Here is a 22,286-nt window from a genome sequence, read left to right on the forward strand (position 1 = left end):
CACACACACACACTCTCACTCTGTCACACACACACTCGCACATTCACTCTCTCTCTCTCTCTCTCTCACACACACACTCTCTCAAACATACACACTACGATGCAGAAAAACACCGCCAGACGGAGGGCCCACGATCCTGGGGGGGGGGGGGGGGAGGCCACGACCCTGAGGCTGGGAGGGGGACGAGAAGGAAATGGGAAAAGGAAACGGGGGGAGCGGGAAGGACGCCAACACACGGAGGGGGGACCCCTGCGGCACACTCTCTTTCTCGAACACACACTCTCACACAGACAGTATCACTCTCTCACACACACACACTCGCACATTCACTCTGTCTCTCACACACTCACTCTCAAACATACACACTTCGATGAAAACCTTGCTAGCGCCCGTTTCATTGCTCTCAGAAACGGGCCTTATATTATGGCCATGTACTGAAGAGCTACAGTATGCCATGAGATAAAGGGATGTTTCGTTTATTCATAATAAAAATTTTAAAAAAAAGCAGTTGCACTGTCACACGTCCTCTTGCTGTGCAGTTGGGGCAAGCAAGGAGACAAACCAGGCTGAGCATAAGTGGTGGGGTAGGTGCCACAGGGAAGGGGAGGTGGATTATGGAGCAGTGGTGGAGGAGAACATCTTTAGGAGTACACCATGTTGGTGGAGGGCATCACAAGTGTGTGGGGCATGGGGGCAGAGCAAGCTTTGGGGTGTGCCATGGGGCAGTGAGGGTATAGCAAGCTTGCTGGTGTGCTGTGGGGGGCACCGCAATCAAGATATGCCATATGAGTGTGGGAAGCCAGCTTAAGGGTGTGCCATCGGGGTGGGGGAGAGAAAGAAGGTGAAGTGGTGTATGTGCCTGAGATGGAAGAAGAGGAGGTCAGAGCCAGTGGGCAGGGAAAATAAGGCAAAGTGGGAGTATGTGCCAGGGAAAAAGAAGGAGGCTTTGGCGACAGAGAATTAGGGGTTTGCTGGAAGTTAGAGTGATAGAGAAAGAGGGGGGTAAGGAAGGCTGGGAGGGTGAGGAGAGAGAGTGCTGGAGAGAATGGAGCCTGTGGAAGGAAAATGTGATGGGGATTTCAGCTTTGGGGAAGGAGTTAGGCTTTATGATGGGGGAATTCTATACAAGAAAAAATTGCAAATAGACTATGCAAAATTCTGTAGAATTTTAAAATATTCTGTGCAGAATTTTCAAAACTTTTGCACAGAATCCCCAAGGAATATAGATTGAAAGAAAAACTGTTGAGCCCTGACTTAAGTGGTAAACCCCTTTGGGAAATAATGCTTATTGTGCGTGAAAGTAACTTGCCTTGAGCTGGGGTTTAGAGAGATGAGTAATACATCTAAAATCCAAATCCATGTTACTATGAGGAAGGAAAGTAGATGTCTATTGTTAAAGATAAGGTTTGATTTCTCCTTCTCTCTCCTCTTTTTCAGTCTGTAGCACCAGCAGCAATATTTCTGGCAGCAAAGGTGGAGGAGCAGCCTCGTAAACTGGAGCATGTAATTAAGGTAGCTCATGCATGCTTGAAACCTCAGGATCCTCCTCCTGACACGAGGCGCGAGGTAGGTTACCAGGTGAACCCATTTGAGCATCAGAATGGAGTCCAGAGCCAGTGGTCAGCCCTCATTCTTCAGCAATGGTCTTTATCAGCCACAGTTCCTGGAAATGTACCTTTCAGTCTTGCCAACAGTAAAAGGGCTTAAAAAGTTCCAGTGGCTGTCTTACCACAGTTTCTGATCTCATGCAGATGTTCTTTTCTAAACATGTGACTCATTGGGGTTCCTGCTGTATAATTTCAGGTCCAACCTGTTCATCTTATTACATGAAGTTACTTTGGTTATACAGCCAGCAGCTGCACAAAGAGAGGTTAAAGCAGTGCAGAAAAATGATATTCCATGTTTCTGATGGAAAGGTACTCCAGGCCTAGACTGTGTTCTGGTAGCTACTGTATGTTTTTAACTTTGGAAAATAATTTATATGGTCTCGGGTAAAGGAATGCTTCAGCCTGAAACATGGGGAATTTTGTTCCTGCCTGTTTTCAATGTACTTGATTAAATGGGTCATCCCATTCAGCTGTGCAGTAAGTAAGGGATTATTTTACTAAACATTAACGAACATTTCCCAGGAGTGGCATGATAAAAGCTGGCTGATGAGCTCTACCTGAGGATAACTGGGCTAGGAATATTAATGTTGGCTCTAGGTTTTTGTTGAGAATGTTTTGCCTGGTGAATACCGTAAAGTCACATTTGACAGGAAGATCAGAAATAACGTTATTAGGTTGCAACTTTCCAGAGTCACATTTTGCTTTGGACCTGGTGGTGTGTTTCTCAGTTGGGCTGGGGCTTATTTGCATTTTGAGTAGTGATGTGTGCAGCACCTGCTAGGATTATACATGTTCTTTGGCCAGCAGGAATTGTTGTGTACAGGTCAATTCAATGCTAATGGTGATGTTGCCTCCTCATCAAAATCTTCTTTCCCCACGATTAACTGCCGTGTGACTCTCAGATCCTGTTGAAAGGGGGAAGCTTTATCCATGATCCAGATGTGGGGTAGATTTCAGGATGAGGTAACTTACCCAGCCATTGAAAAATTAGTTACAATTTGAAGTACTGATGGAGGATTAAATAGTGGAGCCTTAAACTGCATGTGATTCTTCCATTTGGAAGGGAATGTTTTATTCTGGGTGTAGGAGCAAATTTTGGATGAGCTGGTTTTAGGATATAGGTTCCCCCTTTCATTAGGCATGTGCAGGCTGTATAGCAAGTACCTCCTAGTGAGTAACCTGCCTGTCCTCTCAACCCCAGGCTTACCTGCAACAAGCCCAAGACCTGGTCATTCTAGAGAGCATTATACTGCAGACCCTGGGTAAGTTTTCAAAGCGTCCGGGCTGCCATTTGAAGTGGAGCTCTGAAGGGCCCACAGACCAGCGAATCTAACACACATCTTCTCCACAGTTCGAGGCCAAGGTGCACAGCTGGCCTGCAAGACCTGAGGTCTGGAAAGGAATGCTTAGGAGAATGCCACAAATCCAGAGGAATTTAATAATAATCATACTGATATTTCTCTCTTGGTGTGTAGAAATAATGGAAATTGCACAGTTTGTATGTGTGTGTGTATTTTGTTCATTTTCTTTTTACAGGTTTGATTTCTGGTTGGATATCGTAAGCCTCACTCTCAAAATAACTGTGTTTTTTTTTCTATGTGCAATGTAATTTAACTTAGCATGAAACTTATTTCTCTTTATCAAAATAATAATTAGGTTCAAGGTAGAGTGCAGATAAGATAAAGGACTGAACCTGTGGAATAGCATGGGAGAGTAGGGTTTTGTTTGCACAACTTAAACTTCAGGCCTGAGTATGCTTACTTGTCTCCATGTTGTATGGGGTGTTTGGATTAATCCTGATTGAGACGAGGAAGGCATCAAGAGGGATCTGGGAAAAGAGGAGAACTATGTGGGATGAGGAGGAGAGAATCCATGCAATTTGTAGATTCTGGACAAAGGAGGGGGGATATGCTCACAGTTGAAAAGAGGGAACCTGCTTATTAGGATGAAAACTTGTAAAGGATGATGGGATAAGCCAAGAAAGGACCTAGTTAGGATAGAGAGGAATAAAGGGAAAGAGGAACCAGCTAGGGATTAAGAGGAGATGGTGATGACATGCCAGTACAAGGTTATAAAAAGTGTTTGTATGATGTATTTGTGCAAGATTGGCATTGCTGTGGATTAATCTCTTCCTTTTATCTGCTGTTCTGCTTTCAGGGTTTGAGATAACAATTGATCATCCCCATACACATGTGGTGAAGTGTACTCAGCTAGTGCGAGGTAAGCAATTCCTTACACACTACATGTACATGCAGGTAGTACCAGAGACGGAGCCCCTTACAAGGCAGGTGTGAGTGCAGGAGCTCTCTAAACTTTTCTAAATAAGTACATAAGTATTGCCATACTGAGATAGACCAAAGGTCCATCAAGCCCAGCATCCTGTTTCCAACAGTGGCCAATCCAGTTATGGCTTATCTGAAATTATTTATACAGGGGTAAGAAGTCCCATGTAATGAACTTTTTAGTAACTTCTGTCTGGCACTGATTGGAATCTTTTCCCTTTGTTACATCTTAAATGTAGAGCACATTACTTCCTTCTCATTCATTGGCATTTGTTGCATCTCGGTTCTTTTAACACTGTGGTGTCTTCACTTTTCAGCGAGTAAGGACTTGGCACAGACATCATACTTCATGGCAACTAACAGGTTTGAGTTTATTTCCTTTTCATATTTTTCCTCATGCTCCCAAAGGATGCAGCTCACTGCTGAGGCTAAGAGTCTGCTTACCTTCCAACCCCCCACACACATCTCCAGGAGCTGGCATAGACAAAGATGTACTCTGTATGCTGAGTAGATGATGAAAGTCTGCATTTTGGGAGCTCAGAATGGTTGATGTTGGAGGTTTGTGCTTCAAGGATGGGGGGTGGAATGTTGATGTTACTGGTTAATGTTTGGGAGGTGGGGATTATGGATGTTGGAGGTATGAGCTTAAGAAGCTTGGAGGATGGTTAATGTTGCCATTGAGATTTGGCAATCAGTTTGATGAGCAGTTGTCTTTGCTCACAGTGTTTTTCTCTGTTCCTACTTCTGCTGTTAGCTTGCACTTGACCACCTTCAGTCTCCAGTATACCCCTCCAGTTGTGGCCTGTGTCTGTATTCACCTGGCGTGTAAGTGGTCCAACTGGGAGATCCCAGTGTCCACAGATGGGAAGCCCTGGTGGGAGTATGTGGATGTCACAGTCACGCTGGAGCTTCTGGATGGTAAGTCCTGCAGCAGTTCTGTGGGACTGAAATTAATAGGTTGTGACGTGAGTAGGTCTTGCCTTTGGCTTCTTTGGGTTAGCTTGGGCTGCTCTAGTCACTTCTACTAACCACCAGATGTCTGGATAATTGCTTAGTTTTATAAACAAGAATGTGCTATTTCTGGAAGAGATGCGTACTATGAACACAAGCACCCCCTCCCACAGTGGTGAATGTACTGAGACACCTCCAACTCCATATATACAGAGCAGTGCAAGCCCAGAGACAGCCTACCTCTATGCACAGACTGTCTTTCCTTCCCACCCACCCACCCACCCACCCACACCATACAGAGCTGCAAAAGCAAAGACAGGCTCCCCTTCCCCACACAGTAGTTCAAGTTCTGACACAGTTGCCTCTTTGCACTGACAAAGCAGTACAAACATCAGACATCCCCACAGAGTACCACAAACCCAGAGCAGCTCTGCACCCTTGTATAATAGTGAAAGCACTGATACACCCACCCTCCACAAACACATAAAACAGTGAAAGCACTGAAAATAGTAAAGCACCTCTCCCTCCTACACAACAGTAAAAGCATGAGATGCTCTGCCCTCACATAGCAGTAATTCACTACCCTCTTCCCAGCAACCCAGCAGTAAGAATACTGAAATGTCACAGACAGAGTAGTGAAAGCACTTAAATGTGTCTCTTCCCTCCAAAACACAACAGGAAGAGCAATAAGAATTGCCATACTAGGTAAGACCAAAGGTCCTTTGCAATTTCCAGGTTACAAGTACCTGGCAAGATCTGAAAAAGTAGCAAATGTCTGCCACATATGCCTAGGGATAAGCATGGCTTTCTCTGTGTCTATCTTAATGGTTTATAGACTTCCAGTAATATGTCCAAATCTTTTATAAACTCAGGTAAGCTTACTGCTTTTACCACATCCTCTGGCAGTCAGCTGCAGAGCTTAACTGTGTGTCAAGTAAAAGAAAATATTTTCTCTGATTTGTTTTACTTGTATTACTTCATGGTGTGTCCCCTAGTCTTTGTACATTTTGAAAAAGTACACAATTGATTTGCATTTACCCACTGCACTTAGGATTTTATAGATTTGTATCATATCTCCCTTCAGCCATCTCGTCTTTAAACTGAAGAGCCCTAGCCTCCCTAACCATTCCTCATATCAAAGTTGTTCCCCTTAATTAATTTAGTAAGCCTTCTCTGTACATATTATAATTCTGCTACATCTTTTTTTGAGATGCAGCAACGCATGCAGTAAGTATAGTGCACTCTGCTTAAGTGCAGGGGTCTGGGACCAAAGAAATGCATGCAGTTAACCGGAGCGTGCACTTAACCGTTGTGGCCCAAAGAAGCTTGACATCTGATAAACATATGTACAGTACTGTTATTATACGTACAGTATACAGTCTCCGTTAACTGATGTTAGGCTTACTTGAAGTAATCAGTTATAGTCCTCTGTACACTTGGGTCTGTGAGTTCCATAGACTACGTCTGCCAAACGGTCATAGCACTGACATCCAGTGGCCTCCAGATAGGCCCGCACGGTGTTGAGACTCTCCAGCGCTCTTGCAAAAGTGACAGGAGGAGGTTGTTGGATTTCGTCAGCATGTGCCTCGCTGCTCATTTCTTCATCTGTTTCATCATCAGCCGTTGTTGCCTGTGTGTTGGTGCCTATCTTGACATCAGTGCTGTCTTCAGCTGTTTGTAGATCGTAATCAACAGCTACGTAGCGATGAAACTCCTCTTCAGTAACACCGGCTGGGTTGTCAATAACCTGTTCATCTGATGCGTTTGCAACAGCTGCACCTGTTTCGTCCCTCTCCATATCCTTAACAAAGCTTGCCCGCTTGTAGCAGTTCACAATGGTTGCCTGTGTAACTTTCCAGGCTTCTTTCTGCATATGTAGGGAATCCAACAGTGATAGATTACGAGCCAGTTCAACAGCACGTTTATCCTTGCCAGTCTGGTCATCCATAACGCTTATCAGACGACGTAGCACAAGAGCCCAATAATGTTGTTTGAAATTGCCTATAATGCCCTGATCCATAGGTTGGATCAGAGAGGTAGTGTTTGGTGGCAGGAAGACCACCTTGACATTAGACAGCCTGACATCATCCCTGTGTGCAGCACAATTATCACAAAGCAACAAAATCTGACGCTTTTGTGCCTGCATTCTAGTGTCTAACTTCTTTAGCCACTGCTTCCAAATTTCCCCAGTCATCCATGAATTTGCGTTAGCCTAGTATGACACAGGAAGTAGCTTAACTTTCTTGAAGCAACGGGGCTGTTTGCTCTTTCCAATGACGAGGGGTTCCTACTTCTCACTCCCATCCATATTAAAGCAAAGGAGGATCGTCAGTCGGTCCTTTGACGTTTTACCTCCAGTAGTTTCGGCATGTTTGAATGCAAGTGTTCCATCAGGAATCGCTCGCCAGTAGAGGCCATTTTCGTCGGCATTGAAAATGTCACAAGGTGCAAACTCGTTCAAGATGGTAGGAAGAACTGAAACCCAATTTTCAGCACCAAAGTCATCAGCGTCTTGTTTCTCACCATGCTGTTTCTTGAATTTTATGTTGTTCCTCTTCCTTCCATCTTTCCAACCATCCAACAGTGGCTTTGAATTCAGTTAGTCCAAGACTTTCAGCTAGCTGATTAGCTTTCTCCATAAGCAGTGGACCACTGTCAGGAAACTGTCTGCTCCTGACTCGAGAAAACCACTGAAGAAGAGCATCTTCTACCTCCTCATCTTTTTCCCGCCCGTTTTCGTTTCCGTTGTGGATTTGTATTGTTTTGTCACTCTTCCAGAAGCTGGTCTTTCTGCTTCAAGACACGTGAAATTTGACTGGGATTGACACTATATTCTTTAGCAATAGATGCTTGACTTTGTTTTCTAATTTTTTTAAGAACTTCTATTCGTTCAGCCAGTGTTAGTCTTACAGTTCCGCCATGACGACGATGACCCCAGTGTACACTCCAACAACATTCTTTCGCTTCTTCTGCCTGTGGCAGTTAAAGGGGCAGTAAATTTGAAATCTCGGTTGTCACGCGCCAATCAGCTTCCATATTCCGTGCACGCGCTTATGCGGAGTCTTTCATGCAGAGGAGCGGTCTTAAACCATGCATATAAGTGAATCTTGCACTTATCAGTGGTGTGCTAAACCGAATTTTGTCCCCATAGAAATTGATGGTGCCAAAAACAGGACCGAAGAATGGCATGCAGTTATGCGCTTATCCAACATGCACTTAAATGAAGTGCACTGTATATCAAATCCATGACCCTTTACCTTTCACAAGACTTTGTCTTGTCTGAGATGACACCTAGATCTTTTTACCTGGGTGTTGACTCCTAATGTGGACCCTTGCATCATGTAGCTATAATTTTTGAGTTAATCTTCCCATGTTCATCACTTTGCACTTGTCCACATTAAATTTCATCTGCCATTTGGATGCTCAGTCTTCTGGTCTCCCAAGGTCCTCCTGCAGTTTCTCACAATCTGCGTGTGAGTTAGCATTTTTAAATAGTAGTCATCTGCTAATTTGATAGCACTCATCATTCTTGTTTCTACATTATTTATAAATATGTTACAATTACTGGTCCCAGTTCAGCTCCCTGTGGCCTTCCACTGAAAGAATTGTCCATTTAACTCTCCTCTCAGTTTTCTATCTTTTGCAGTTCCCAGTCTACAAGAAGGTATTGCCTTCTATCTCATGTTTTTTTTTTTTTTTATTTATTCAGGAGCTCTCATGAGAAACTTTGTCAAAAGCTTACATCATAATAAGTGCTTCACCTTTATCCACATATTTATTCATGCCTTCAAAATATGTAGCAGATTGGTGAGGCAAGACTTCCCTTGATTAAGTCCATGTTGCCTCTGCCCCATTAAACTATATCTGTCTGTGTTCAGTAATTTTTTTTCTTTATAGTAGTTGCTACCATTTTGCTTGGAACCTTTTAAGTTTGCATTATGTTGGCCACCCTCCAATCTTCAGATACCGTACACTATTTTAATGATAGGTTACAGATTACTAGTAGTAGATTTTTTTGTATTAAAACAATTACTTTTGAAATTCTGATGTTGTTTGTATTATTCTTACCAGGGTACACTTGTAATGCACAAATTTGAACTCTGGTTATAAAAAGTTGTATAAAATAACATTTTTGCACGCACATTGCCCCTGACAGACGTGCGTGCAGCAGTGATAGCTGTACTTGCTGTCTCATCTGTTTCAGTGTTTCTCCTTGTGCATTTGTGCTTGCATACCTGTTTTTTTCTGATCCATTTGATCTCTATTTCTTTTAGAACTGACACATGAGTTTCTACAGATTTTGGAGAAACCCCAAACCGACTAAAACGCATCCGAAACTGGAGGGTGAGTCTTAGCCTTACAGTGAAGCATCTGAGATTACTATATAGCTAATTGCATTATTGCCTTTCATCTGTGTTTAAACTACCAAGTAAAGCTATGGCTGATTGATGATAAATGGGGCTCAAAGGAGAGTAAGAATTCAGAGCTGACTGCCATTCCCAATCTCTCCATCCCCAATGATTAGCGTTTCCTTCCTATGCATGGGAGTTGGTATGTGGTGACACTGACACTGCTTCATCTGTCTGTCCCCAGGCCTGTCAGGCAGCCAGGAAGCCTAAGTTGGAGGCAGCTGAAGAGGAGGAGGAGGAGGAAGAGGATGAGTGCATGTCGGAACAGACCATCCTCAGCTTGATTTCCCGCAGTTCTTCTGACAGCACCGTTACAGGGTTAATGAACTTGTCTGCCTCCTCTGCAGTGGGACAGGACCCTGGAAATACGAGTGGCACTGGACCAGTGATACCAAAGTTGGATTCTGCCCCAGGGCATAGGACTGCAAACAGTGGTACTGACCATCCTCTAGTGCAGGACAGCACCACTGGACATGCAGCACAGAAACATAGCTCAAAGAGCCTTTCATCCTCGAAAGTGTCCCTGAAGGAGTACCGAGCTAAGCATGCAGAGGAGTTAGCAGCCCAGAAGCGTCAGCTGGAAAACATGGAAGCCAGCGTGAAAGAGCAATATGCCTATGCTGCTCAGAACCTGCTAGTGCAACAGAAGAGGGACAAAGAGCATGAAGTTCGGCAGCAGGAGTCTGTTTCCTCCACTGCTGTCCTGAAAACCCCAGTCACAGGCTCAGAGAACCCTGAGCGGTCATTTTCAGACAAAACGGCACTCAAGCTCAGGATTCCAGTGTCTGTTTCAGGGGGTGAGAAGCCCCCTTCCTTGAAACCTGGTGAAATCAAAGTGCGCATCAAAATGCCAGCAGCTGTCCGTCACAGCTCCTCAGATGAAACAGTTGGGAAGAGTAAAGAGAGACACAAGAGCAGTTCATTAAATCACCACCACCACCATCATCACCACAATCATTCACATAAACATTCACACAACCAGTCAGCAGGGGCCAGTAAACGGCCAAGTGACTCCAAGTGCAGCAGCCTGCAGAGTTCTTCAGTCCATAAGAGCTATGGGTTGTCCAGTCAATCCCGGAAGAGACCTCTTTCTGAGGAACCATCAACCCATGATCTTGCATCAAAAATCAGCAAATCCTCCAAGTCGTCCAACATTACATTCCCTTTCCCTAACTTGCCCACTGCATCAGTTCAGCTCCCTGCACATATCCCTGATCCTACAAACCTCAGTTACTCACAATCCAGCTACAGAGCCAAGAGCAGCCACATGAAATCGGACAAGAGCACTGGTGGGGCCAATGGGCACAGTGCAAGCCAAGCAGTGGAGTATCAGGACACAGTAAACATGCTGCACTCCCTCCTCAGTGCACAGGGCATGCAGCCCACACAGCCTCCTGCTTTTCAGTTTGTTCATAACTATGGAGAGTACCGGAGTAGCAAGCCATCAGTAACTTCCAGAACAGGCACCACAGACAAACTACAAGCACCTCCATTGCCCTCAGAACCCCCTCCACCCCTCCCACCCCTTCCTAAATAAAACGGGGTACTACTGAACTAACGTGGCTGGGAAATCCTGTCCTCCTGTGAGGACGTTATTTTAATCTTCACTGCCTCAGAAAACTTTTAGGATTATTTTTACTGGCATTAGTGAAAGATGAGATTGCATCAAAGCTGTGAAAGACAGCCTCGCTTAACTCTTCCTCCTACCTGCTCGCCTCAGCCCCCCAGCCATCATCCATTTTGTAGTATTCCATCGTAGCTGTTCCTTGTGTCTTTGTTCTATTGATCCTCTCCTTATCCCCATGTATTTTTCCCTATATTTTCTCTTTTTTTTTATCTGACCTCATGTCTTGCTTTTCAGTCCTCTCCATCACACCTCCTATTCCACCCTTCCTTTGCATTATGTCCTCTCCTTTTCATCACCAAAAGCTTCCTCCTACATGGCCATATTCTGCTCCTCCTTTTCCCCTGTGATTTCTCCTTGTGGTGATGGATTGGATGAGGGTGCCACGCTTGAACCTTTTGTATTCATGGGGCAGGCTTTAATATTTCTTGAGAAAATATCTGAAACTTTTGTAACTAAAAACGGGCAAACTGTTTTTCCATTAGTGTTTTAATGAATCTTTCTTGTAACGGATATGAGGTCAATTTCCCAAGCATCCCCTCAGTCTGAGGTCCTGGCCCCAGTAAGTGGTCACGGCTCTCCGTCAGAACTGCAGAGGATCATGTAGTCCCAAGTGCAAAAGCTTGGAAATAATGGTGGCTTTTATGCTGCTGAGCTTTGAGAAGCTCTGATGGACGCTATTGTTCCTGTTTTCTCTGGTAGAATGGAAAAGGTGCTGCCCACCTCTGGAGATTCTTGTTACACATTTTTCCATCTTTTTAGTTTTTGTATGTTCTGATGAAGATTTTGATGTGCAATTTAAAAAAAAAATTACACAGAGATTGACATGAGAATGTAAGTTTTTGTAATTCTAAGGTCATGGTCTGGTTCATTTGATTTGTAGTTTTATTCCTTGTGGTTTCTTGATATTCATCAGGTAGTGATGTGGCCGCATTCTCTGTAAATATGCATTGGGTTAAAACGAGGCTTTTTTTGGAGGGAGGGCAGGGGGAGTGAAAGTATGGAAGGGTTCATTTCCCACCTGCCAGCAGAGCTTTGTGCCTTTGCTGATGCTGCCAGCCAGGCAGTTGAAGGTGGTCCAGCCTTGTGGATATCCAGGCTCTTTCCCTTTGAAGCTCCAGTATTATGTGAAAACCCCTGAGGGGGGTGACATGTGTCTTCTTCAGATCACAAGGTTGCCTCAGACCAGGACAAGGGGCAGAAGGAAACAGGTGGTGCTTTGTTGTCCAAGAACTTTTGAAACATAAATATTTATTGTTTTGCAAATTAATTTTGCATAGTTGTACTGGCTGTGACATTTGGGACATTTGCATTTATTGTGTGTTGGGGTAAAAGAATGAGCTCAGGTAAAATGTAAGAGGGGACAAAGAATCATGGTAACATTGGGTAGTGTGGTCTTCCTAAATGACATGAACTATTTCACCTGAATTTTTTAGTCTTTCCTCCCATTTTTTCTGGCATGGGATGGACCAAGCAGTCCTTTTGGTTGGTATTACAGAAATGTGCTCTTGTGGCACCTGAACTTTAGAAAATAATTACTTCAGAGCAGAATTTCTGTCCTGTGAAGTATTTTTTCCTGACTTTCTCCACTTTTGCTTTTTCTTACACTGATGACTGGATTGTATGCAAGGAAAGAACGGAGAGAGGAGATGGAAAAATAGAATAACAGAAAAAAAAACTTGAAACCAATTGCAAAAAAAAGTCCCTAAAAATATGTGAATATGCAGCATGTTTTCTAACCTAACATTGACTATGCAACTTTAAGCCACCTTTCAATATATGAAACAAAGTTTTGATGTAGTCAGTGGATCTGATAAAATTCCTAAGATTTCCTTATCTTGAGGTCTGCTTAAGATGCATGTGAGAAATGAGCAGCACTGCCAGCTACAAAGCTAGCACAGGAATAAAAGGTTATCTTAATCTAGTTTTGTTCTCTTCCTGGGTAAATGGGAGTGTAATGGACTTTTTTTTTTTTTTTAGGATAGAGATGGAGCTTTTAATTGTAATGCTCACCTGCAATATTTTATATTTAAAGCTTTTAAATTTGGGATTTTATGAATTATAGGACATTTTAAGATTTACAAAGTAGTAGTCCCTTAGGTTGGTGCACTGAGCAGCTGTTGGGGGAAAGGGTTGCAGGTGTTAGGTGCAACATCCCCCAGGACTACATTTCACTGTATCATTTTGGGAGAGGGGGTCCTTACTTCCTTTTGCCCATGTATAGCACTTCAAGCCATGGCTGGAGATTACATCTAGCTCAGTGGTTCTTAACTTGACTGGGTGTGGCCCAATGATTTTCAAGATATCTACAAGTATAGATGAGACGGATTTGCATGCACCACCTTATATTGTATACAAATCCATTTCATGCATATTCATTGTGAATATACTGAAAAACTGACTGCATATGTCCCGAGGACTGGGTTTAGAACCCCTGATCTAGCTGAACTGACAAGACAAAGGCAAAAATGTAAGTGGCTTGTTTACAGCTCGCTGAAAAGTAAATCACATACAAATGGAAATTTATATTATATATTGCTATTTTTATTATTCACATCAGACCAAAGAACAAATTCATTTCTCAGATCTCAAGAATATCTCAGGAATTTCCTTGTAGATGATAGATCTCTTATGGTGTTTGGGCTCGACAGCTGAAAATTAAGGATATAAGCTCACAAAAAAATCAAAGGCTCAAAGAATTAATTGTGGGAACAATAATAGTTGCAAGTTTATTTTCTTTGCAACCCATTTGTTGATGTTATTAAGGGGTCTTTTACTAAAGCTTAGCTTGAGTTATCTGCTTAAGGGCCCATTTTATTCCTGTGGGCCCTGCTACAGATAACTCAAGCTTTAATAAAAGACCCCTAAGTTTTTTGTTTTGTTTAATAGACAGACATAAGCATTGATATGCATTACATCTGAACTCTTGTTACAAAAAAAGGCCACCAAGAAACGAGAACAGAGTAAGGAGAATGATCTGAAACAGAGTTTATTGCTTGAAAACTGACTGCATCGGTGGAGTTTTTCAAGGAAGTGTTCTGATTTATTTTTTTAAATTTTGAGTAATATGGTGCTTATTTTAAAATAAGCATTTTTGTGTCAGTCTTGTTCTACACTTTGGATCTTAGTGCAAGTTTTAGGTAGAGGCCAATGATGAGAGATTTCTGTTGACTAGTATTTGAAGATCATTGAAGAAAAAAACATAACAGCAAAACCACAGGGTTCTTGAAAATAGGTTAGTTGTTATGGTTAGCCAGTGGAGTTAGCTGTTTTTATCTTGGTAAAAAAAAATATCCTGGATGATAGAAGCTAAAAGCCCAAATAATTGTTATACAAAACATTTTTTGTGCTTATATGGACTATATGATCAAAAATTTCTAATCATCACACTTCGATAAGTTGACGTTGAAATGTATGATGATTAAAACTTTGGGAACATATGGTTTGCATAACACAAAACAATTTTTAACAATTTTCACTTCTATCATCCAGGATTTCTCTTTTTGTTTATAATATACTTCTTTCTGTGGATGTTAATTTATAATTGCTTTACCTATTTTGGCATAGTTTATACTTGAGCTTGGTAAAGGCAGAGTAATTTAAGAGCAGTGTGTTTCTAGGAAAATGTTTAAATAGCATTGTTCCCACCAATTAGTTATTTGAGTCTTTGGCTGGGTCCTATCTGCCAGGCAGCGACCTCAGCCTGACCTAAGTGCTTGGTTCTCCTTTTCTGGAAAGAACCCCTCAGTCTGATCCTGGTGGTGGACTCTGATTCTTAGAAAAGCACCTTCCCGTTTGTTGTGTGGCTGCAGTATCTGCCTGGCACGATAGTCATGTGAATGATGGAATAAAAGTTGTAGTAAGGGCTCTGTATACTACAGCAGTAAAGTTGTATATTAATTTTATATTCTGCATATTGGATGTTTGATATCTTGCTACTGATAAGTTTCTATCTGTATTTATCCATCTCATGAAATAAATGTTAAGTGACTCAACCATGCTGTGTGATTTTTTTTTTTTTTTTTTTTATGAGGTGTAGATGAATAATATGAGTTACATTGTTCCTAAACCAAGAGTATGTATATCATTCTGTGATCAGTAGCTGCTTGAGAAGAAACAAATGGGCTGATTATTCAGCTGTGGTGGTCAGCAGTTTAAGCCTGGCTTTTCAGTGTCATGCCATATCCTATCGGTATTGAGTGTTCAGGCTCAGGTGAGTGCCAGTAAGTGTTTGCACTCAAATAGCTAAGGGGCCCTTTTACAAAGGTGCGCTGAAAAATGGCCTGCGGTAATGTAGACGCTTTTTCTCCGAGGACAAGCAGGCTGCTTGTTTTCACATGTGGGTCGACGTCCCCATCAGCCCAGGAATCGGACGGCATTTTGCAAGCAAAATATTTAAAAAGTTTTGCCCGAGTCTTCTGGCACGCGTGCATCGCACTCCCCGCATCCGCGGACTGATTTCCCGCCCGTCGCATGAACACCTGGGCAGATGAATTCCGATTGAAACTGAACGCAGAAAAAACTTAATGCCTCATACTTACCTCCCAATACAACACGAATAAATTTACTCCTATTAACACACCTAAACTAAATCTGCCAATCTCAGAAACTTTAAAAATCCTTGGAGTCACTATTGACCGCCTCCTAACACTTGAGACTCACGCGAACAACACAACCAAAAAGATGTTCTACTCCATGTGGAAACTGAAAAGAATAAGACCATTCTTTCCAAGATCTGTCTTCCGCAGCCTAGTGCAATCACTCGTACTCAGTCATCTGGATTACTGCAACTCACTATACGCAGGCTGCAAAGAGCAAATACTAAGGAAACTTCAAACAGCCCAGAATACAGCAGCCAGACTCATCTTCGGAAAACCAAAATACGAAAGTGCAAAACCCCTACGTGAGAAACTACACTGGCTCCCACTCAAAGAACGCATCACCTTTAAAGTATGCACCTTGGTTCACAAAATCATTCACGGTGAAGCTCCTGCATACATGTCTGATTTATGAGACCTGCCACCCAGAAACGCTAAAAGATCTTCCCGAACTTTCCTCAATCTCCACTTCCCTAAGTGCAAAGGCATAAAATACAAAGTACTGCATGCATCAACCTTCTCTTATATGAGCACGCGATTCTGGAACACACTACCACGCAACCTAAAAACGATCTACGAATTAACCGACTTCCGCAAACTATTGAAAACTCATCTCTTTGAGAAAATTTATTGCAAGGATCAAAACACATGAAGTCCATACACACTAACAGAAATGCACCAATATACTCTCCTCTGAATTCTCTTCCCCCATATTTTCACCACACTTAGAACTCTACCCACAGATAAAATTTATACCCTAATGTTCTCTTGCTATTGTTCTATCGCCCTATCATTTCCCCATTGTTACACTCCATTGTTCTACTCCCCAAATGATGTTTTGACTTTGTCTTCCCATAACTGTTCACAATGTAACCCATAATCGTACTGTAACAAATTGTATTTCCATCATTCACAATGTATTGTAAGCCACACTGAGCCCGCAAATAGGTGGGAAAATGTGGGATACAAATGCAATAAATAAATAAACACGTTCCCTCAGATGTTTTTTTTCTCCGCGTTGAGGTGCGGTGTTGTTTTTCACTGTGCCTCACAGACCCAGGAGAGAGTCTTCATTTTTGGTTTTCAATTTTTTTTTCTTTTATTATCGTTTCTGGAAAAAAAAAAGTATTGAGTTCCTTTACTTTTCTTAGTTTTTCTCCGTTTTGATGTTTCCTTTCTTTTTTGACACGGCCGGCTTTTTTCCCTTATTCTTGTGCCTTTTTCTTTTAACAGACACAATCGCATCTTTTGATTTCGCCAAAGCCGTTTTTCCTTCCATGTCATCGAAGACTTCCAGTGGCTTCAAACGTTGTACTCGGTGCAACTGGACCATCTCAGGTAACGATACGCATGCCTGGTGTAGTCAGTGCCTTGGGCCTGACCATAGCCCAGCCACTTGTAGTCTGTGTCTTTGTATGAAGAAACGGATCCAAGCGTCTCGAGAAGCCCAACAAGAAAAGCTTTTTGGGGCTCGGTCCAGTCCTTCGACATTGGTACCGAGGTCGGCAGCGTTGGGAGCGGAGGTAATGGCTGCTGAAAGACCAACTCGCGCTAGGAGCAGTGAGACATCGAGTGGGCCTCCTGTTATGCAGGCCCCCCGGGACCGACCTTCATCATACCCGGCCTCGAGGAGATGTGAGGATTCCACGTCCTTATCAGTACCAAGGAGTCTAGACGGGCGTCGAGCGAAGGCAAAGAAGCACCGACATCGTTCTCCTTCGACACACGGTGCCGGGAGCTCCGGGGTATCGAGGGAATCGGCACCCGAGAAGCGTCGGCACCGAGAGGATCACTCCCCCTCTATTCAGGAGGTGCCGATGCGTCGGTCTTCTGGTAGCCCGGTACCTGCTCCCGAGCCTCGACAGATTCTGCCACTGGTTCCTTTACCAACCCCGCAGCCTTGTCCAACGGCGGCTCTCAACGAGCCCATCAGGGCCCTGCTTCCAGAGCTTCTTGAAGGATTGTTGCGCCAGTCTGCGTCGGAGTCGGGGGTGCTTGCACCTTCCGTACCATCTGCTGCAGCAGCAGCATCTGGCCCTTCGCCTGTGGTGAGGTCTCCGACCTCGGTGCCGCCTGCCACCCAGGTCGACTCCCCTTCGATATCGGTGGAGGAAGCTTCACTGGAGTCCAGGCGGACGTTGACTTCTCGGCACCATTGAGGACATTGTTCTTCGGCATTGAGGCAGGCTCAGTTTCAGACTGCTCTGAGGGATGTTTTATCCGATACTCCGCTGGGTAAATGTCTCCTGTCGTCCCCCTTCTCCCCCACTGCTAACTCCTGGCTCCGTTCCTTCTATCTCGCTGCTCCCTATGCCTGGAATAGACTCCCTGAGCCAGTACGTCAGGCTCAGTCTCTGGCTGTCTTCAAGTCTAGGCTTAAAGCCCACCTCTTTGCTACTGCTTTCGACTCCTAACCATGACTCTTTTACTCAACACCCTCACTTATCACTCCTACCACTGCAATTTCCCCAGCCCTAGCTGTCTGTTCGTCTGTCCAATTTAGATTGTAAGCTCTGTTGAGCAGGGACTGTCTTTTCATGTTAATTTGTACAGCGCTGCTTAAGTCTAGTAGCGCTATAGAAATGTTTAATAGTAGTAGTAGTAATTGAGGCAGGCTCAGTTTCAGACTGCTCTGAGGGATGTTTTATCCGATACTGAAGATGAGCGTTTGTAGGAGGAAGAGGAAGATCCCAGGTACTTTTCTTCTAACGAGTCCTATGGGATTCCCCCTGAACCTTCCCCTCCACCAGAAAGGAGACTTTCTCCTCCAGAGAGTCTGTCCTTTACCTCCTTTGTCCGGGAAATGGCTGCGGCTATTCCCTTCCCTATGGAGGTTGAGGATGAACCCGGGGCTGAGATGCTCGAGGTCCTGGATTATCCTTCTCTGCCTAGAGAGGCTGCAATGGCTCCTTTGCATAATGTACTGAAGGAAGTCCTTATGCGAAACTGGTCGTGCCCTCTGTCTAATCCCGTGATCCCAAAAAAAGCTGAATCCCAACATCGGACCCACGGTGAGCCTGGATTGATGAGGTCTCAGCTACCTCACAATTCTATGGTGGTGGACTCCACCCTCATAAGAGCCAAGAGTACTAGGGACTATGCCTCAGCGCCCCCAGGCAGAGAATCTAGAACCTTGGACTCTTTGGGAGGAAGACATATCAGGCCGCTATGCTCGCTGCCAAGATCCAGACATACCAGCTCTTCACGAGCGTCCACTTGCGGAACTCGGAGAGGCAACTGTCCAGCTTGGTTGATGCACTCCCTCCGGAGTAGGCCGAGCCTTTTTGCCAGGTGGTCAGGCAGCAGAAGGCGTGTCGAAAATTCCTGGCCAGGGGTACGTTTGACACTTTTGATGTAGCATCCAGGATCGCTGCCCAAGGTATAGTGATGCACACACTCTCATGGCTGCGTGTCTCTGATCTGGATCATTCGGTCCAGCAGCGGATGGTGGATATTCCTTACTGGGGGGATAACCTTTTTGGTGAGAAAGTAGAGGATCTAGTTGACAAGATCAAGAAGCACAATGCTGCTATGGATCCTCTCCGCCACCGGGCGTCTTCTGCTACTACCTCCTCATCTAGGAGGTTTTTTGGAGGGAAGAGGAGTGCTCCCTATTCCTATGCTAGGCATAGGTACACTCCTGCTTCCCGGCAGCCTGCCCAAGCTCAGTCCCAGCACGCTCGTTCTCGTCAACAGCGTGCGCCTAAGGCAACTGCGGATCCCCAGCAAAAGCAAGGGATGGGCTTTTGACTGGCTCCAGTTCAGCATAGCCTTAGTAAACATGTCCGTACCGGACGTCTTGCCGGTTGGGGGGGGGGGTTAATGTTTTTTCACCAAAGGTGGCCTCTTATAACCGACCGGTGGGTTCTTCAAATTGTCTGGTTAGGATACACTCTCAATCTGGACTCTAAGCCTCCAAATTGCCCACTGGGAGCTCAGTCCTTCAGCTCCCAGCACAAGCAGGTACTTGTAGAGGAACTCTCTGCCCTTCTACAGGCCCAAGTGGTCGAACCTGTTCCACCAGGGGCTGAGATTCTATTCCAGGTACTTCCTTGTGCAAAAGAAAATAGGGGGGATGCGTCCCATCCTAGACCTAAGGGCCCTGAACAAATTTCTTATCTGAGAAAAGTTCAGGATGGTTTCCCTAGGCACCCTTCTTCCCATGATTCAGGAAAACGATTGGCTATGTTACAAGAAATGATTTATTTTGGGGAAAATAGCTCTAGAGCAACTCGCCTCTCTTTATAATTTAAGAGCAGGTGCTGTATTTATAAGTTTTAGGATATTAATTTCTCCACCAATCACCAAAGGTGATAATTGCAATAAATTAAATATATTAAGTATATATAAAAGATACCATATACTCAGAACACAAAGAGACCGTATTTAGCTTCAAAAAGGTTGATTTAATATACAATTGCACACGAGAGGTAGGTTTTAAAAAGGATCTTAGAACAGAGAATTTGTGCATAAAATAGAACAAAGTAGCAGGTCTAGATCAAAAGTTATGTTACTTACAAGTCCTTGTTACACAGTATGAACAGCATTAGGTAAGCACATGTTTGCAGAACAGGAACAGGGCTTCTGCAGTAAGTGGATCATCTGAGTTGCTTGCAGCTGAAGAGAGTCTGACTCTTGGGAAACAGCTTGTCCTTTTATACCTTGCAAGCTGCAGGAGGATATGCCATGTGGATCTTTGTCCTGGTTTCCACACTACCCTTGGGCATTTGCAAAGCATTGTGGTATCTTGGTCTCATGTCTGCACATGACCCCTGAGCCTTGGTCTCATGTCTTATGACATCACGAGACTTGCTGTCTGGATTTTACTGGCAAATGGTCTTTTGATGTCCTGCTCAGTCTCTGGGGCAGATACACATTACAAGTCCTTCCTTTCTGCACATGTCTGAAAGCTGATGGGAGGGGCAGGTATACCTTTGACAAGCAAATGTCCTGTTTATGGTCTTCCTCTGAGTTCTTTGTTTTCAATGGGGTATTCAGGTGCCCACCTTAGTCATGCCTTTGTTAGGTGGGAGGGCAGAGGAAGCTCTTTTGTGTTTGTTAAGTGTTTGTAATTAACTATCCCTGCTCTCAGAAGTTCCCAGAAAACAGAATGGGGAGAGAGGGGCTTGAAATGAAACTATTTTCTCTGCTGCAGTGTAAAAGCTGCACAAATATATTGGTGTATATATAATCCAGCAAAATATAATAAACTGATACCATTACAGCTATGCTGTCTGGACTATGCTTACACACACATCTCGATACTTCCAGCTCACAGGAAGTATCTTTGAATTCGACTGGGAACACAGCACTTTCAGTACCATGTTCTGCCTTTTGGCCTGGCGTCTGCGCCCAGAGTGTTTACAAAATGCCTAGCTGTAGTCACAGCGTCGCTACACCGACTGGGAGTGCATATGTTTCCTTATCTCGACAATTGGCTGGTGGTGAGCACCTCGAAGGAAGGTGCTCTGGAGTCCATGCGAATGACTATTCAGGTGCTGGAGCTACTGGGGTTTGTCATAAATTATTCCAAGTCCCATCTCACCCCAGTCCAAAAATTGGAATTCATTGGAGCTCTGCTGAACACTGACAGCTCGAGCTTATCTCCCCGAGGCAAGGGCGGAAACCTGTCCCTGGTGTCCATGGTTCGAGCGTCTCAGCAGGTCACGGCTCTGCAGATGTTGAGACTTCTGGGGCACATGGCCTCCACAGTTCATGTAACACCCATGGCACGTCTATATATGAGATCAGCTCAATGGACCCTAGCTTCCCAGTGGTTTCAAGCTGTGGGGGGTCTAGAGGATGTAATCCAACTGTCCACCGACTTTCGGAATTCTCTTCAGTGGTGGACAATTCGATCCAATTTGATTTTGGGGCGACCATTCCAAGTTCCTCAGCCACGAAAAGTGCTGATGACAGATGCATCTCTACTGGGGTGGGGAGCTCATGTAGATGGGCTCCACACTCAAGGAGCCTGGTTCTTTCAGGAAAAAGGTCTGCAGATCAACCTCCTGGAACTGCGAGCGATCTGGAATGCTCTAAAGGCTTTCATAGATTGGCTATCCAACAGAGTAATCTTAGTTCAGAAAGACAATCAGGTTGCCATGTTTTACACCAACAAGCAGGGGGGCACCGGATATCGCCCTCTGTGTCAGGAAGCCGTCCAGATGTGGCTTTGGGCACGCCGTCAAGGCATGTTTCTCCAAGCCACTTATCTGGCAGGCGTATACAACAGTCTGGCCGACAGGTTGAGCAGGATATTGCAACCTCACGAGTGGTCACTGAACATGGGCGTAGTCCGCAAGATCTTATGAGCGTGGGGCACTCTCTCGGTGGATTTTTTTGCCACTCAGATCAATCACAAGGTCCCTCAGTTCTGTTCCAGGCTTCAGGCCCACAACAGACTAACGTCAGATGCCTTTCTCCTACATTGGGGGACAGGCCTTCTCAATGCGTATCCTCCCATACCTCTAGTAGGGAAGACTACTGAAACTCAAGCAAGATCGTGGAACAGTGATCCTGATTGCACCCTTCTGGCTACGTCAGATTTGGTTCCCTCTTCTTTTGGAGTTGTCCTCCAAAGAACCATAGAGATTGGAGTGTTTTCCAACCCTCATCACTCAGAACGAGGGGTTGCTTCTACATCCCAACCTCCAGTCTCTGGCTCTCACGGCCTGGATGTTGAGAGCTTAGAATTCGCCTCCTTGGGTCTTTCAGAGGGTGTCTCCCGAGGCTTGCTTCCAGGAAAGATTCCACGAAGAGGTGTTACTCTTTCAAATGGCGGAAGTTTGCCATCTGGTGTGACAGCAATGCCT

General features: G+C 44.4%; 1 protein-coding gene and 1 long non-coding RNA gene across 2 annotated transcripts in view; one reads left to right on the forward strand and one right to left on the reverse strand.

The window, feature by feature from the left end:
• The window catches only part of CCNT1 (cyclin T1), a 36,710-nt gene extending 24,159 nt beyond the window's left edge, over positions 1-12,551 (forward strand). The window contains 8 exon segments of the mRNA XM_030196840.1: positions 1,438-1,566; positions 2,809-2,869; positions 3,765-3,827; positions 4,207-4,252; positions 4,644-4,807; positions 9,115-9,144; positions 9,147-9,184; positions 9,434-12,551. Coding sequence (XP_030052700.1) covers positions 1,438-1,566; positions 2,809-2,869; positions 3,765-3,827; positions 4,207-4,252; positions 4,644-4,807; positions 9,115-9,144; positions 9,147-9,184; positions 9,434-10,786 — 1,884 coding nt within the window. The 3' untranslated portion in view covers positions 10,787-12,551.
• Positions 12,552-12,644: 93 nt separating this feature from the next.
• LOC115465945 lies at positions 12,645-21,911 on the reverse strand. The gene is made up of 3 exons (XR_003941481.1): positions 21,901-21,911; positions 19,110-19,111; positions 12,645-13,144 (listed from the first exon to the last, which is right to left on the reverse strand). It is a non-coding gene; the product is annotated as an uncharacterized LOC115465945 (long non-coding RNA).
• Between the last annotated feature and the right edge of the window lie 375 nt (positions 21,912-22,286).

This window comes from Microcaecilia unicolor, chromosome 3 (assembly GCF_901765095.1).
Source record: "Microcaecilia unicolor chromosome 3, aMicUni1.1, whole genome shotgun sequence".
Classification (NCBI taxonomy): domain Eukaryota; kingdom Metazoa; phylum Chordata; class Amphibia; order Gymnophiona; family Siphonopidae; genus Microcaecilia; species Microcaecilia unicolor.